We start from the raw sequence: 14,890 nt of genomic DNA, 5'->3' as shown, positions 1-14,890 counted from the left end.
ATATTATTCCAACTTTCTGGTCGATTTGTAACATTGAAATTCTGCATTTAACATGCTTGGTTAAGGAGACGTGTGATTCAAACATTTTACATAAATTTTTAGATTACTTACGGATGGAGATGTTGTCATGAAAAAGCGTGTAGATGTTGTAGTTGGGTTTTCTTTTTTCAGTGTTGTTCAAATGTGAAGCCCATGTGTCAATAACACCAGATTTGATTTCTTCATGGGGCTTCAGTGAGTTGAACAATTCCTTGGTTGCCCAAGTAAAATCATCATCATACACTCATGCATTCCTGAAATGAAGTTATAAAAATGACACGTGAACAACAATCATAAATCTTGTCAACTGTTTAGAAAACTAATTTTTTTTAGATCATGAATATAATTAAATTATACACACTCATTTGTGCTTCCTGTTTCTACTATGTAGTAGAGATTTCTTTCATGAACTTCCAGGTATGGCAGTGAATCAATAGGGCTTACTTCTGCAGTGTACAGATCTGTTTTGTTTCTAGCTTCTGGAAGTGCAATCTCAGATAATGAAGCAATATTCTATTTTCAGTGGACATAAAATTCATGTCAACAACAAATTCTAGCCATTTCAACAATTAATATAATTATGTCAACTATGCTACTTATCGTGTCAACTGCACATATAAGTCACGTCAACTATGGTTCATATCGTGTCAAATACACATAAAAGTAATGTCAACTACGGTACATAATATGTGAACTACTCATAGAGGCCATGTCAACAACAATTATAAGTCATGTCAACTACACGTAGAAGCCATGTCAATAACTATTATAACTCATATCAACTACACTATCAAGTCATGTCAACAACACTTCACTCATTTTATAAAAATAATATACTGTTTAATCTTAGTTTTAGTTACCTGAACAATATTATCTTCTTTATCCTGTGGCTTTTCTTTGTTCGTTTCAACATGTGTGTCATCTTGATTCTCCTTATCTTCCTGTTGTTTCAACTGAAACACATTACGTTATGTCAATTATATTTTTACCTACAATATGCAGAATATCTTTATAGTTTAATATAGTTATTGTAAATTGTACATGTTCAAGATCTTTCTGATTTTCTGTCTCAATCCCCTTGTTATCAGATTCTAGTATAGGTGGTGATATAGGAGAGGCTGATTCATTATTGACGCCACATGTTGTGTCCTCTTTTGATCCTTGTCCTTCTTCTTGTTCCTTTTCTTGTTCTTCATGTACTTCTTCAGCAGTCTATTGAAATAGTAATTTATAATTAATATTAAATTAATTTCAACTTAGAGAAACGTATGTAAACAAAATGGTGTACTTACTTTGTTATAGCAATCTCTCCATTTGAAAGTTGGAAATTCAGTCAAATCTTCAAGTGCTTCCTTTTTCTTTTCGACAATAACTATTGATTCACAGATTGTTTTACAGTTATCAAATGTCTCATGTTTGTCTTAAAGAAATGACTCTGCCAATTTTACACACTTGTCTTTCACAGATTGAACAGAAGTTGTTGGGCTTCCAATTGCAGATCTAGCAATATCACACACTAATCCAAATAGATGATTAGTTTTGACGTGTGTAGGAACTTCTTTAAGGGTTTTTACTAGATTGGTCTTCCCATAATTTATGTGTTGAATGTATTTCACTACATTCTGCATGATATCTTTTGGGACAATGCTTTGGGAATACCCAACCCCACTGTCAACTACGTGTGGAATCTGTTGTTTAGGCTCCTTCTCCTGCTCCTGCTCCAGATTACGGACATATCTTTTGAAGATTAGTCCATTACCAAATATTCCCACATCTATCTCTCGATTTTCCCTAGCCTGCAGATGTATGCTTGTCCAGCCTTTCATTATTAGGAATATGCGAGGAACTGAACGTTTGGCTCGTAAAACTCTATCTATGTAGCAGAACTGCATATAAAATCCATATCAATAACAATTACTAGCTATATCAACTACTCATACAACCTAATGTAATTATGTTCACTGTTAATAATCTGTAATGTGAAATGTAAAACATACCACGAGCAAAGGAAGTGGTCCTGCAAAAGCATTCTTCTTTTTCTTTGACCAATTTTCCTTTGCAAACTTGAGAACAGACAATGTGTACGAACACCAGTTGACATTTCTAATATTGTCCAGATCATCAACTATTTCCCCCATCTTAGACATGATTGTTCCACATGTTGATGGCTCAATCAATGTTGCTTCTAATAGTACCAAGAACAATCTCTTGAACCTTGTCCCTCCTTGACAATCTGCTAACATAAGTTCTTCAACAGCTTTATGGCTAACGTTTCCTCCTTTTTTTATTTGACAATCTTTGCCTAACTCTCTCATGAAAGCTGCATTACTTTTACAGATATATCTGGAGTAACTAATCCTACCTCTCGGAAATCCGTATACCAGCTCCACATCGTCTTCTGTGATATTAACACTCCCCCCATTATTAAGCTTTATCTTGCACTGTTTTTCATCAAAACTCTTCACCAATTCGAATGCCAAAAAGCTAGGAATGTACTCTATGTTGAAATGCAAAACATTACCAAAACCCAACTCCTTCACAGCATTAACCTGTGCCTTATTCATTTTGCTCATGGTTTCAATAAAAAACAACGTCTTCCTTTTGATTAGAAGCCGTTTAGAAAATTAATTACTTTTCTTATTCTGTTCCTTAACCTCTGTGTGCTTGTCATTCCGTTTTTTGCTTCTAATCTCAGAAGCAATTAACTGTTTCTGGTCATTTCTTCTTTTGCTTCTTATCTCAGATATAGTTAACTCGTCCTCATCAATTGCTATGCTTCTTTTTCGCTTTGATGTGTTCTTTTTTTTTGGATTAAAATCAAGTACAATAAAAATGTCAACAATACAGTAATATCATGTCAAAATTCATAGCAACTACAACCCTACATATGCAGTCATACGCTTTTTAATATGAATAATCCCGTGTCAACAGAACATATACAGTTTATAGCAACCATATGACTGTGTTGACAGTCATTCCAACAAGCATACATTATGTCAATAATTATTGTATAAAATGTCAATACTACTATGTCAACAAAATGCCAACAATACAGTAATATCGTGTCAAAATTTATAGCAACTACAAGCATACATATGACAAGTGCAGTCATACCCTGTCGATATATATAATATAATACTACTTCTGTCCCTGAAAATTTGATACATATTACCATTTCGGTCCGTCCCTGAAAATTTGATACACTTCACTTTTACCATTTTTGGTAGTGTTCCTACTCACATTTTATTATAAAACTAATACTTTAAAAGTAGGACCCACATCCCACCAACTTTTTCAACTCACTTTCCATTACATTTCTCAAAATCCGTGTCGGGTCAAAGTGTAGCAAATTTTGGGGAACGGAGGTAGTATTATGTAATCCTCTCACACTTCACATTTGAATTCATCTTTGTGTATACATAACATATCTATTTTATAGCAACCATTTACTATGTCAACAACAATTCAAATAAGCATACATTATGTTAATAATTATTGTATAAAATGTCAATACCAATATGTCAACAGACATCTTATAATGTCAATAATCATAAAAATTTAAATATATAGTACTTAACTGCAAGAATATTCTTCAGCTGTTTTAAAAACGCATAAGTCAAACTCATCAGATAATTAAATAATGAAACCTAAAAATAAAATGTTTTGAATAATCAAACTGTGTTTTAAAAAACTAAAATTGAAGTCACACAATTAAAAAAAGAATGAAATCTTTAACCTGAATGAGTCGTTTCAGTGCTTTTGTTGATTTGGTGTTGACCTCCAATTCGGACGGCGTTTTTCCAGGAACGGTCGACGATCCAACTGAATCACTTATGTTTTTTTGTCCGGTTGACATTCCTAATACTCTTAATCGATTTAGAAATCTAGAAAAGAGATGAAGTCGAGTTTTGATTTCTAGATGAAGGGTTTGTAAATAAGAGAGTAGTCAAAAAAAATTTAGCGGAAATCTATTTGTGAGAGAGTAGTTGGTAGAGAAATCTTTACAGCTCCGCTTTTTTGTGAGTTAGTGAATAATTTGTAGAGTAGAGGGTTTTGAATTAATTTTTTTTCCACCCTTTTATTAGAAAAACAAGCAGTTGACATTGTTAACATTTGAAATTCTGACTATTGACATGACAATTATTTAGTTATTGACATTACATACAATTTATTTATATATTTTTTTTTGTTTTTGACATTTAATTTGCTTTATATTGACATGTATTGTATGACCATAATTCATGAATATGTTCCAAATATTGAGTTGTCTGAAATTTTATATGAAGCCTATTGACAAGCTGTTGACATTTTTGCTATGAGTTATTGACATTTGATGATTAAGGTATGGACAAAATGTTGAGTTTTGATATGGAAACTATTAACATGTATTTTATGATAATGATGCCAGTACATGTTTTAAAAATATCATGGATAGTTCATGAACTAAGATGTAATCACATTCATGGTACTTTTTCACTATTCACACAATTTTGCACAAAAATGCACCAAGGCACGAAGGATATTTTTAGACTTTCATATCTAAGAATTGGATATGATATTTTCTTCATCTCTTTCTAATATTGTATATGATCCTTTTTTTTAAAGTTTGAGTACATGAATCATATTTTTTACTTCACTTTTTCAATCTCTTTATGTCAAATCATCTTTCTCTTAAACTGTAACGCCCCGACTTTTTCTATTCCTTTAAGTTAAGTTTTTTTTAATGACCGTCGAACTAATAGTCAAGAATAGTTTTGTTTTATTTTGAGAGATTATGGAATTATTTTTTTGAGCTCGTGTTTCTTCATGCCTTAGTTAATTTTAGAGAATAGAGAAAAAAAAATTTATATACCAATGGATGTGGAATTTGTGAATGCTCGAAAATGGATGTAGGTTCATGAGGCATAAGTAATCGACCCTTGAGGAGAAAATAGAATGTATTTCTGGAGTACAAATAAATAGCCAAAGAATATAATTTTAGAGCCTATAATTTAATAATCTTCTAGCCCAATATCCGATATGGTTTAACTCAATTATACTCAAATCTTTTGTCCAAATCTCTTCCCTGAGAATTAGGAGGATTTAACCATGTATATATAGATGCATCCCCACGATTTCACTTTTCATTCACATTTAAATCTGAGAGAGAGAAAACAGAAGAGCAGGGAGAAAGCTGTGGGCAGAGACCAAGATTTTTCGCTGCTTTGCAGGTATAGCTTCCACCTTCGTTGCTGTAATTTTCTTTCATTCATTTAGATCCTTTAGCACATGAATCACGCAAAAATTCAGATGGAATACCTTAGGTTAACATAGCAATGGCCAAAGTTTCACTCTTTAAGTTTAGCCCTTTGTCACTTTTGAAAATTCAATCCTCCGAGAAAACAAATTGAAATCGATTAATAAGAATTAGAATTTGGATAAGAATTAGAATGATTTTAGGGGAGGAGACTTACCTATCGGAGAAAAAGAGAGAAGGGTAGAGACGGAAGAGGGACAGCAGGTCGAGGCGGCTGGAACATAACTCGCCGCAGCGAGACGGCGGCGACACCTGGAGCTTCCACGGCAACGACGACAGCAGGTCGAGGCGGCTGGAGGGCAGTGACGATGGAGAGACGCCGGTGCGTGAGAGAGGGAAGAAGAAGATTGGACCTTCTGTTTTAGGATTTTAATTGTGATTTGTGATATAGAGAGAAAGAGTTCTGATGGGAGTAATTTACATTTCTTTCCTTATTTGTTTTGTTTCTTTATATTTTGTTTTGTATGGATGTTAGCGACGGAAGGTTTAGTATAGGCTTGGGCTCCAAATATTTGTGAGATTGGTTACTACTTTGGGATTTGATTATAGATGGGCTTGGCAGAGTGGGGTACCTTCGGTAATGGGTTAAAGTTTTTACTTTGTGGGCTACGTTTATTAATTCTTGCCGGTTAGTTAAGAAATCCTTGAGCTGATGTCGGACGGAGCTTTTAAAATACCAGAATCTAGAAATCTTTCTAAGAGGAGATGAAGAATAATACGAGCACACACGTAGGATGCATGCATTCTAATTTAATTAGTTATCTCTTGATGAGTTATTATTTTATTTTCAAAAGGGTTTTCTTTCGCAAGCGAGCTAAGGCGGAGTGAGAATTTTCAAGTTAAGAATTTGTAAGAGAACGAGGTGGGCTTTCTATCCTACATTATTATGTGGGCTAAAGTTTAAATTATGCAATTATCTTTCAAGTATGAGTTATGAGCTTAAATTCCAAATATAGTGTGTCATGCAATACTTTGTTTTTGAGGATGTGCTACTATCTGATCGCCCTAGTGGGGAGTGAGTCCCTACTAGAAGTTATGAGTTTAATCGAATTCGGGTTTGTCTAGGGAGTGAGTCCCTATTCAAGCTAGTGTACACAGAGGGGATCATGCGCTAGCTTTCGAGTTGGCCGGTCCGGTGATCGAGAATGTGGCCACATTCTCGTTTCACATATGAGGTTCAGATATGGTATGAGGAAGAGAGAAAATGGGCTGCAGCCATACTTTTGAGTGAGAAAATATTTTGGTGACTTGGTCTTTTGTAAAACCCTGAGTTCACTTTTAAATGCTGACACAATATTTTATGAAAATTATTTTGGCACGTGTTCACTGGGTACATCAAGTACTCAGCCCTGCATATGTTTTAAAAATGTGCAGGTTGAGCTGTGACGAGCGCGGTGGGTGTTGAGCAAGGTTGTTGAAGAAATTTCATGTTCAGAATGTGTCATGTCTTCACACGTGGCATATTCCTTCTCTCGAATGCTTCCGCTGAGTAGTTGTCTTCCTTTTGAGTTCTTGTATTGCGGAGATAATATTCTTTTGAGTTGTTGACTATTGAGATACTCTAATTTTATTCGAGCTATCCCCATTTATTTTGAACTATGATCGAGTATTCGTTGTTTTCCCTTTTCTTTCCCGCTTCTTTAATCCTCCACTAGTCGCGATTAACCGTGTTTTCTATCCTTAGAAAATGCGGGCGTGACATAAACTATTACTCTCTCCGTCCCATAAAAGATGTCACACTTGTGGAACGGCACGAGATTTTAGGAGGTTTTATTTTATGTTAAATGAAGAGAGAAAATATACTTTTTATATTCATGTGAGAGAGAGAACATTTTCCAAAAAGAGAAATTTGACATCTTTTGTTGGACAAATAAAAAAGGAAAGTATGACATCTTTTGTGGGACAGGGGGAATACTATAAAGTAAAAAATTAAAATAAAAATACTATGAAATTCTTAAATATATTAATCATAAGAATAAAAATTATAAATTAATAATTTGTAGCTAAATTAAATTTTTGTTGTGATTTGATTATTTTTTATATTAAAAATTAAAATTTGTAATTAGACCTAAAATTTTAATTTTTTAAATTTTTAATTAATCTAATTTTTTAAATTTTTAATATTGAAAAATAATTGAATCGCGATCAAAATTAAATTTAGCTACAAGTTAGTAAACATATAATTTTAATTTTCATATTTAATATATTTAAGAATTTCATAATATTTTTTATTTTAATTTTTTACTACTTTCTAAAAGTTTTTGAGAAAGAAAGAGAAAGAGAAAGAAGATAACGCAAAGTGATTGAAAAAGTGAATTGAAAATATCATTTTAGGTACTCAAACTATAAGAAATATTATTTCAGGTGCTCAAGAGAGATATAGAAAAAATATCATATTTAGTACATAGATATGAAAGAAAAAAAAGTCATCCACGGGCATTTTTGGTGCAAAATTGTGCTGAATTAGAAAAAGTACGTGCATGTGATTATACATTAGTTCAAGGACTACACTTGATATTTTTAGAATTCAGGGACTGTTTTACGTGCGAAACGCTCTTTCAGGGACCATTTGCGTAATTCACTCTTATTTACTTTTTTCTCCTTATCACTTATTTTACCAAATTTCTTATTAAAACATGTGGCGTGATGAGATCATTTTGTATGGATGGATGAAGCAGGAGATACCAACCATTTCAAACTGGAACTCAAGTTCAACTTTTTAAGTGGAGATTGATAAAATGAATTAGGAAAACAACATTTTCTTATCATTAATGTGTTTTGTAGCATTCCAACTTACAGATATTGGCCAATTTATGTGACAATTTATTTCACAAATAGTCAACAACATATCTCCCAACTACTCTAATGTAACCCCATCTTAACATTATTTTGGTGCTATATAATTTCCAACTTAGTGACTGTTGTTTCATCCCAAAAAAATGACTGAGATGAACACTTCTTGCAGTGAAATTATGCAACAGGTATTTGCATATTCACTCTCCTCTACTATTGAGCTCATATTTCTCCAAATTCTAGTTATACAATATTTTATAAAATAGATTTTTTTTTTGTTTCAATGTATTGTTTGTTCGAAAATAAGGTGCAAATCGTGTTTCTGAAAGGGTTCCATAGCAGCTTCTTGATCAGTTGTTCACTATAATTTTCATATATATGACAATATTACATTTTACATAAATTGTGGGTAAGGAATTTGAATTGAATTAATTGATATTTTTGAATGCGTAGGAAGAGGAGGGCAAGTTCCAAAAATTGGGTGGATTCCTTTTTGGAAAAAATATTTTTTGAGAGATGTGAGAGCCATGATGATATGTAGAAGAATGAACTGAATAGATATAAGTTGCGATGCACCAATTTGCAGGCATTGCATCAGAAGTGGGGAGCACTACAACCACAGTATTCTCACTATTTACAAGCTTGTTTACCAAAATGTTGTCCCTCTAAGTGAGATGAAAGAATACATTGACTGTGAAAAATTTTTGGTATAACTTTATTAATTTTTTCAATAATATTTTGGATCAATAAAATTATTGATAATTATATTTGTATATATTTGAAGCCCTACAAATGCAACAAGAAATGGGTTGTGTCGTTGACTCCGCTGCCGCATAACGGGTCGGGTTCACTATTTGAGGGCAATGGTGCTTGCTACCATTGCAAAAGGAAGCTCCCTGACCAGGGTCGCTTTCGTTTTTGCTCAATTGCGTGCAAGGTTTTTTTCTAATTTAATTCTCATAATTAAAAAGTTGTTGTATTATGATGTTTTGCGTAGGTTCAAGGTGATGTAGGAGAAGGTAGGGTTGAGCTCTATGTGAAGCCAGAGATTGTGCAGAAGCCCAATCGTAAGCGCGGAAGGAAGGGAGTGCCACACCGAGCACCTTTCTAAAGTGATCAGGTACTCGCAAGTGCGGGAGGAAAGGAGTGCCTCAACGTGCAACTTTCTAAAATAATAAAATAATTCTTGTAATTCTGATGTTTTTGTAATAAACTCTATCATTTACTTCATTTTTCCCGTTTTATGTTTCGTGACTTTATGAAGTTCAATATCTTGTACCCATTTTCTATTGGGAAACAATCTATTATGAATTATTTTCGTTTTGTAATAAACCATGTGGAGAATACCGACAAGAACTAGTTTCGGAATCGATGATTTGAGATTGTGTGTTGAGAAATTAAACACAAATGATAAAATTATTTGGCACGTTATTATTTGTTTCTAGAGTTTGATCGGATCAGTGGTGAGTCCGTTAGTTTTGGTATTTAGGTGTATGCGACAAAGACAACCTTTTGATGAAGAAAGTTATGAAATCCATATTGAAGTGTGTGTGCGTATTCATTTGTGCGTTAAAATGAGAACACCTCTTAAAGTAACACCATACCACCATTACTAGCCAATCATTTGTACACATGGATGAATAATCAGCTGCCATGTGGCAATCATAAAAAATTACCAAGGGCATATTTTCTCGGGCTGCAATATCCAATACGCTAGACTACAATTTTTCTTGCCTGCAATATCCAATACAGTGGACTGCAATCTATAGATTGCAGTCTAGTGTATTGGATATTGCAGTTTAGCGTTTATAATATTGCAGTGTTGTCACAGTGTCACTTTAAAAGGTGTTGTCATTTTAACGCACCCTTATACATTAACTTATATGGCAAAGACTTTTACTTTATCTCGTCCCTACTTTATTATCTCTCAGTTTAAGTCACTAAAAGTTTTCTCTTAATTCTTATGCCAATTGACTATCCAACATAACTTATATGACAAATTCTTTTACTTTATCTCACCCGCACATCGCCACTAACTGGAAGTCTAACCGAGGAACTCAGTAACGCGTTTGCTGCGCCTGAGAGACAATTTGAGTAATCCACTTCCATAATAGACCAGTCCTCTAGATATGGCATCTATTTACCAATGCAAATAAAATTGAATCAGGGAATGGAAATCAAAATTTTAGCCTAGTCACTTAATTTATTTTTCATATGTACAAGTATACAACATTAAAGAGAAAGTAAACACAAAGATGAAACTAACAACAATGGTAGCATCATTATCCTTTCTCTGTTCTCATACTCTTTGAAAAAGAGTTATAATCTCATCTCCCTTCACTGAACATATATCAGTGAATACAAGCAAATGTTAATATGTTACTATCACAAGTTACACAACCATAGACATGTACATTAATGTGTTTTTGTAGTCTCCAACTTACAGGTCAGAATCGATTTTGGCCAATTTATGTGACAATTTATTTCACAAATAGTCAACAACAAATCCCCCAACTACTATAAAATAACCCAATCTTAACAATACTTTGGTTCTATATAATTCTCAACTTGTGACTGTTGTTTCATCCCAAAAAATGACTGAGATGAGAACTTCTTCAGGCAGTGAAATTATGCAACAGGTATTTGCATATTCACACTCTCTACTATTTAGCTCATATTTCCCCAAATTCTAGTTATACAATATATTATAAAATAGATTTTTTTGGCTTCGATGTATTGTTTGTTCAAAAAATAAGATGCAAATCTTGTTTATGAAAGGGTTCCATAGCTTCTTGATTAGTTGTTCACTATAATTTTCATATATATGACATGACAACAACATTACATTTTACATATGTAATTAATTGATAATTTTGAATGTGCAGGAAGAGGCGGGCAAGTTCCAAAATTGGGTGGATTTCTTTTTGGAAAAAATATTTTTTGAGAGACGTGTGCGCCATGATGATATTCAGAAGAATGAACTGAATAGATATTGCATAAATTGCGATGTACCAATTTGCAGGTATTGCATCAGAAGTGGGGAGCACTACAACCACAATATTCTCACTATTTACAGGCTTGTTTACCAAAATGTTGTCCCTCTAAGTGAGATGAAAGAATACATTGACTGTGACAAAATTCAGGTATAACTTTATTAATTTTTTCAAAAATATTTTGGATCGATAAAATTATTGATAATTATATATGTGAATATTTGAAGCCCTACAAATGCAACAAGAAATGGGTTGTGTCGTTGACTCCGCTGCCGCACAACGGGTCGGGTTCACTAATTGAGGGCGATGGCGCTTGCTGCCTTTGCAAAAGGAAGCTCACTAACCCGGATCGCTTTCGTTTCTGCTCGATTGCGTGCAAGGTCTTTTTCTAATTTAATTCTCATAATTAAAAAGATATTGTATTATGTATGATTATTTATTTTGATGTTGTGTGTAGGTTCAAACTGATGTAGGAGATGGTAGGGTTGAGCTCTATGTGAAGCCAGAGGTTGTGCAGAAGCCCAGTCGTAAGCGCGGGAGGAAGGGAGTGCCGCACCGAGCACCTTTCTTATAAAGTAATCAGCTACTCGCAAGTGCGGGAGGAAAGGAGTGCCTCAACGTGCTACTTTCTAAAATAATAAAATTACTCTTGCAGTTACGATGTTTTTGTAATAAACTCGATCATTTACATCACTTTTCCTGTTTTGTGTTTCGTGACTTTATGCAATTCAATATCTTGTACCCATTTTCATATTGGGAAACAATTTATTATGAATTATTGTCATGTAATAAAACATGCGGAGAATATTGACAAGAACTAGTTTCGGACTTGATGATATGAGATTGTGTGTTGAGAAATTAAACACAAACGATAAGATTATTTGTCGCGTTATTATTCGTTTCTAGAGTTTGATCGGATCTGTGGTGAGGTCGTTAGTTTTGGTATTTAGTGGTATGCGACAAAGACAACCTTTTGATGAAGAAAGTTATGAAATCCATATTGAAGTGTGTATGCTTATTTATTTAACAAAGAAATCAATTTTAGGACGTTCTTTCAAATTGAATGAGATCAAACTATTTATTTATTTTTCCGCAATAGATAAATATATATTAATTGTTTCGTGAGTCTTAGGTTCATGAGCGAGTAATGTTTTATCTACATTATTAATCCATTTTAAATAAATAAAAATCTTAGTATAATCCATATATCTTTCAAAATTAATTGTTGATTTTAGGAAGATCTAAACTATTCTTATTCACTAAAATAATTCTTACTTTTTATTTTTAATGAAAATATGTAAATAAATAACCTTCTTACTTATAAAAATCTTTTTATGCGTTCATGTTTCAATAAAAAGATCCCTTTATCATTCACACTCTTCGCGTTAATTCTTCAATTTTATTCATTTATTCGAGCGTTCACACAACAAATTAAACAATAAGGCTAGACAATTAAAACAAAATTGGATGTGTAAGATGATTGACAATTTGAATTTTGACATCAGTTTATAAGTTAAAATACAATATGAAATGTCACTTTTATTCTTCATGCTAATCTTACTCTCTATTTTTCTTTCAATCAACTTTCGAAGCATTTCTTTCCTAAGTTAATTAATATAGATATTCTATAGTTTACTTTGTTCACTCTTACCCCCATTTATTTTATTCTTTCTTTCCTTTTCGTCTTTTACTTCATCTCATCCCTAATTTATTATCTCTCAATTTAAGTCAATAACAGGTTTCTTTAAATTCTTATGCCAATTGATTATCCAACTTAACTTATATGACAAAGTCTTTCAATTTATCTCATCCCTACTTTATTTTCTCTCAATTTAACTCACTAAAAGTTTTCTCTTAATTTTTATGCCAATTGACTATCCGACTTCACTTATATGACAAAGTCTTTTACTTTATCTCATCCATACTTTATTATCTCCCAATTTAAGTCACTAAAAGTTTTCTCTTAATTATTATGCCAATTGACTATCCTACTTAACTTATATGACAAAAGGTTTACCTCATCCCTACTTTAGTATATCTCAATTTAAGTCACTAAAAGTTTTCTTTTAACTCTGATGCCAATTGACTATCCGACTTAAGTCATATGACAAAAGGTGTATGATGCAGTATCACTTTTTCATGGGCTTGAGTTCTAAATAAATTTTCGATCAAATTATTGTTGTTTAGATTTTTGGTTTTATGAATTTTGTCTGAGATTTAAGATTCATAATCTTCTTCTATTACGCAAATTGTGAAAATAATTATACAGAAAGTTTAATAATAAACTCTCCATCAAAAAATAATTGAAATAATAGTCAATTTATTATATTATCCTTATAGCTCCCAGGTTGAAGATCTATTATTATCGTCATGTAATAATATAGTGTGGAAAATACCGACAAAAACAAGATCTCGATTCGGAATTAAGATTCGAGATTGTATGTTGAAATATTAAACACAAACGATAAAAATATTTATTTCGTTGTTTTTTACCTAGCGTTTGATCGGATCTACGGGTGAGTCGTTTTGGTATTTATGTGTATGCGACAAACGAATAATTTCTTGTACTTTGACAGAGAAAGGCAGGACATTCATATTGAAGTGCGCATATTTATTTGACAAAAATAAATTAATTTTATCACACTCACAAATTGAATGCGATCTTAACCGTTCATTTATTTTTCTGCATTAAGTAAATGTATATTAATTGTTCCGTGAGTCTCGGGTCCATAAACGAGTATTAATTTATGATTTATTTACATTAATTACTAATTCATTTTTAATTAATTAAAATACAATATTTTAATATAATGGTTGATTATAGAAAAGTCTAAACTGTTCAAATGTTAGATTAAATTATTCTTGAACTACACTAAAACACTAACTTTTCATTTTAATAAAAATTAAGTTATTAAGTACATAACCTGCTTACATGTTTAAATCTGTTATCCCTTCATGCTTTCAATAAAAAATAGATCCCTTTTTATCATTTTAATGAAAATAAGTAAATAACCTTCTCACTTAGTTTAAATCTTATAACCCTTCATGCTTTCAATAAAAAAATCTCTTTCATTTATTTTAGGTGGTAGATATCTTTATCTCGTTTTTCTTTATTAGTTTCACTCTTTACTTCTCTTTGACTCTTTTAGTCAACTTTTGAAGTATTTCTCTCCATAGAATTTATAATACTCTACAAGAAAAGGACTTCCAAAAAAATACTACTGATGTTCTATCCGTATTTCTTTTTAAAATGTCTCATGTTAAATGATTCATTTCCATTTAAAAAAATTAATTCCCTTTTTTATTATCTAATTAATTTATTTATTTTTTTAATTCTCTTTTATTTTTTTTATACTTTATTCTTTCTTATCTTTAGTACTTCGTTATCTCTCAATTTAACTTATTAAGTTAAATTCTTGTGCCAAATAAAATTGACTCAATTAAATTAGAACATAGATCGCATGGTACTCCTTCATTTGTCCACGAAAAATAGTCTCATTTTACAAATTTTAGATGTCCAAAAAAATAGTCTTATTTCTAGAAATGGAAAGTTTTTCTTTCATACTTTTTCCACCTTTTCTCATCTCTCTCATACTTTATTTACTTTTACTGCATATCTCTCTTACTGAATAAGAATGTTAGGTTGTGTTTGGTATATGAAATTGGAGGTATGGAATTGGAATTGGAATTGGAACCTTCAATTTCAAATTTGATGTTTGGTATCACAAAAATTCTTGGATTTGGAATTGAATTTTCAAATCCTCCAATT

The 14,890-nt window shown here is 32.1% G+C and overlaps 1 protein-coding gene and 2 long non-coding RNA genes across 3 annotated transcripts; 2 read left to right on the top strand and 1 right to left on the bottom strand.

The window, feature by feature from the left end:
* Nucleotides 1-4,937: 4,937 nt before the first annotated feature.
* On the bottom strand, nt 4,938-6,503 carry LOC125219234 (uncharacterized). Its single transcript, XR_007176096.2, has 2 exons — nt 5,338-6,503; nt 4,938-5,270 (listed from the first exon to the last, which is right to left on the bottom strand). It is a non-coding gene; the product is annotated as an uncharacterized LOC125219234 (long non-coding RNA).
* Nucleotides 4,953-6,934, top strand: LOC125219241 (uncharacterized). Its single transcript, XR_007176097.2, has 3 exons — nt 4,953-5,249; nt 6,130-6,197; nt 6,710-6,934. It is a non-coding gene; the product is annotated as an uncharacterized LOC125219241 (long non-coding RNA).
* Nucleotides 6,935-8,991: 2,057 nt separating this feature from the next.
* Nucleotides 8,992-11,695, top strand: LOC125187768 (uncharacterized). Its single transcript, XM_048084402.2, has 4 exons — nt 8,992-9,065; nt 11,151-11,271; nt 11,349-11,501; nt 11,579-11,695. The coding sequence occupies exons 1-4, from the start codon at nt 8,992-8,994 to the stop codon at nt 11,693-11,695; spliced, it is 465 nt and encodes a 154-aa protein (XP_047940359.1).
* Nucleotides 11,696-14,890: the final 3,195 nt, after the last annotated feature.

Source organism: Salvia hispanica, chromosome 2 (assembly GCF_029641045.1).
Source record: "Salvia hispanica isolate PSC_SH4W2 chromosome 2, Shi_PSC_v1, whole genome shotgun sequence".
NCBI lineage: Eukaryota > Viridiplantae > Streptophyta > Magnoliopsida > Lamiales > Lamiaceae > Salvia > Salvia hispanica.
The sequence above is the reverse complement of the archived record's forward strand: the minus strand, read 5'-3'. Positions and strand labels throughout refer to the sequence as shown.

What these genes read in the sequence shown, in the direction of transcription:
- LOC125187768 (XM_048084402.2), top strand. Translation starts at nt 8,992, where the DNA reads ATGGTGCTTGCTACCATTGCAAAAGGAAGCTCCCTGACCAGGGTCGCT. An exon ending in TTGACTGTGACAAAATTCAG is followed by an intron (nt 11,272 to 11,348) that starts GTATAACTTTAT and finishes GAATATTTGAAG; the next exon opens with CCCTACAAATGCAACAAGAA. An exon ending in TCTGCTCGATTGCGTGCAAG is followed by an intron (nt 11,502 to 11,578) that starts GTCTTTTTCTAA and finishes TGTTGTGTGTAG; the next exon opens with GTTCAAACTGATGTAGGAGA.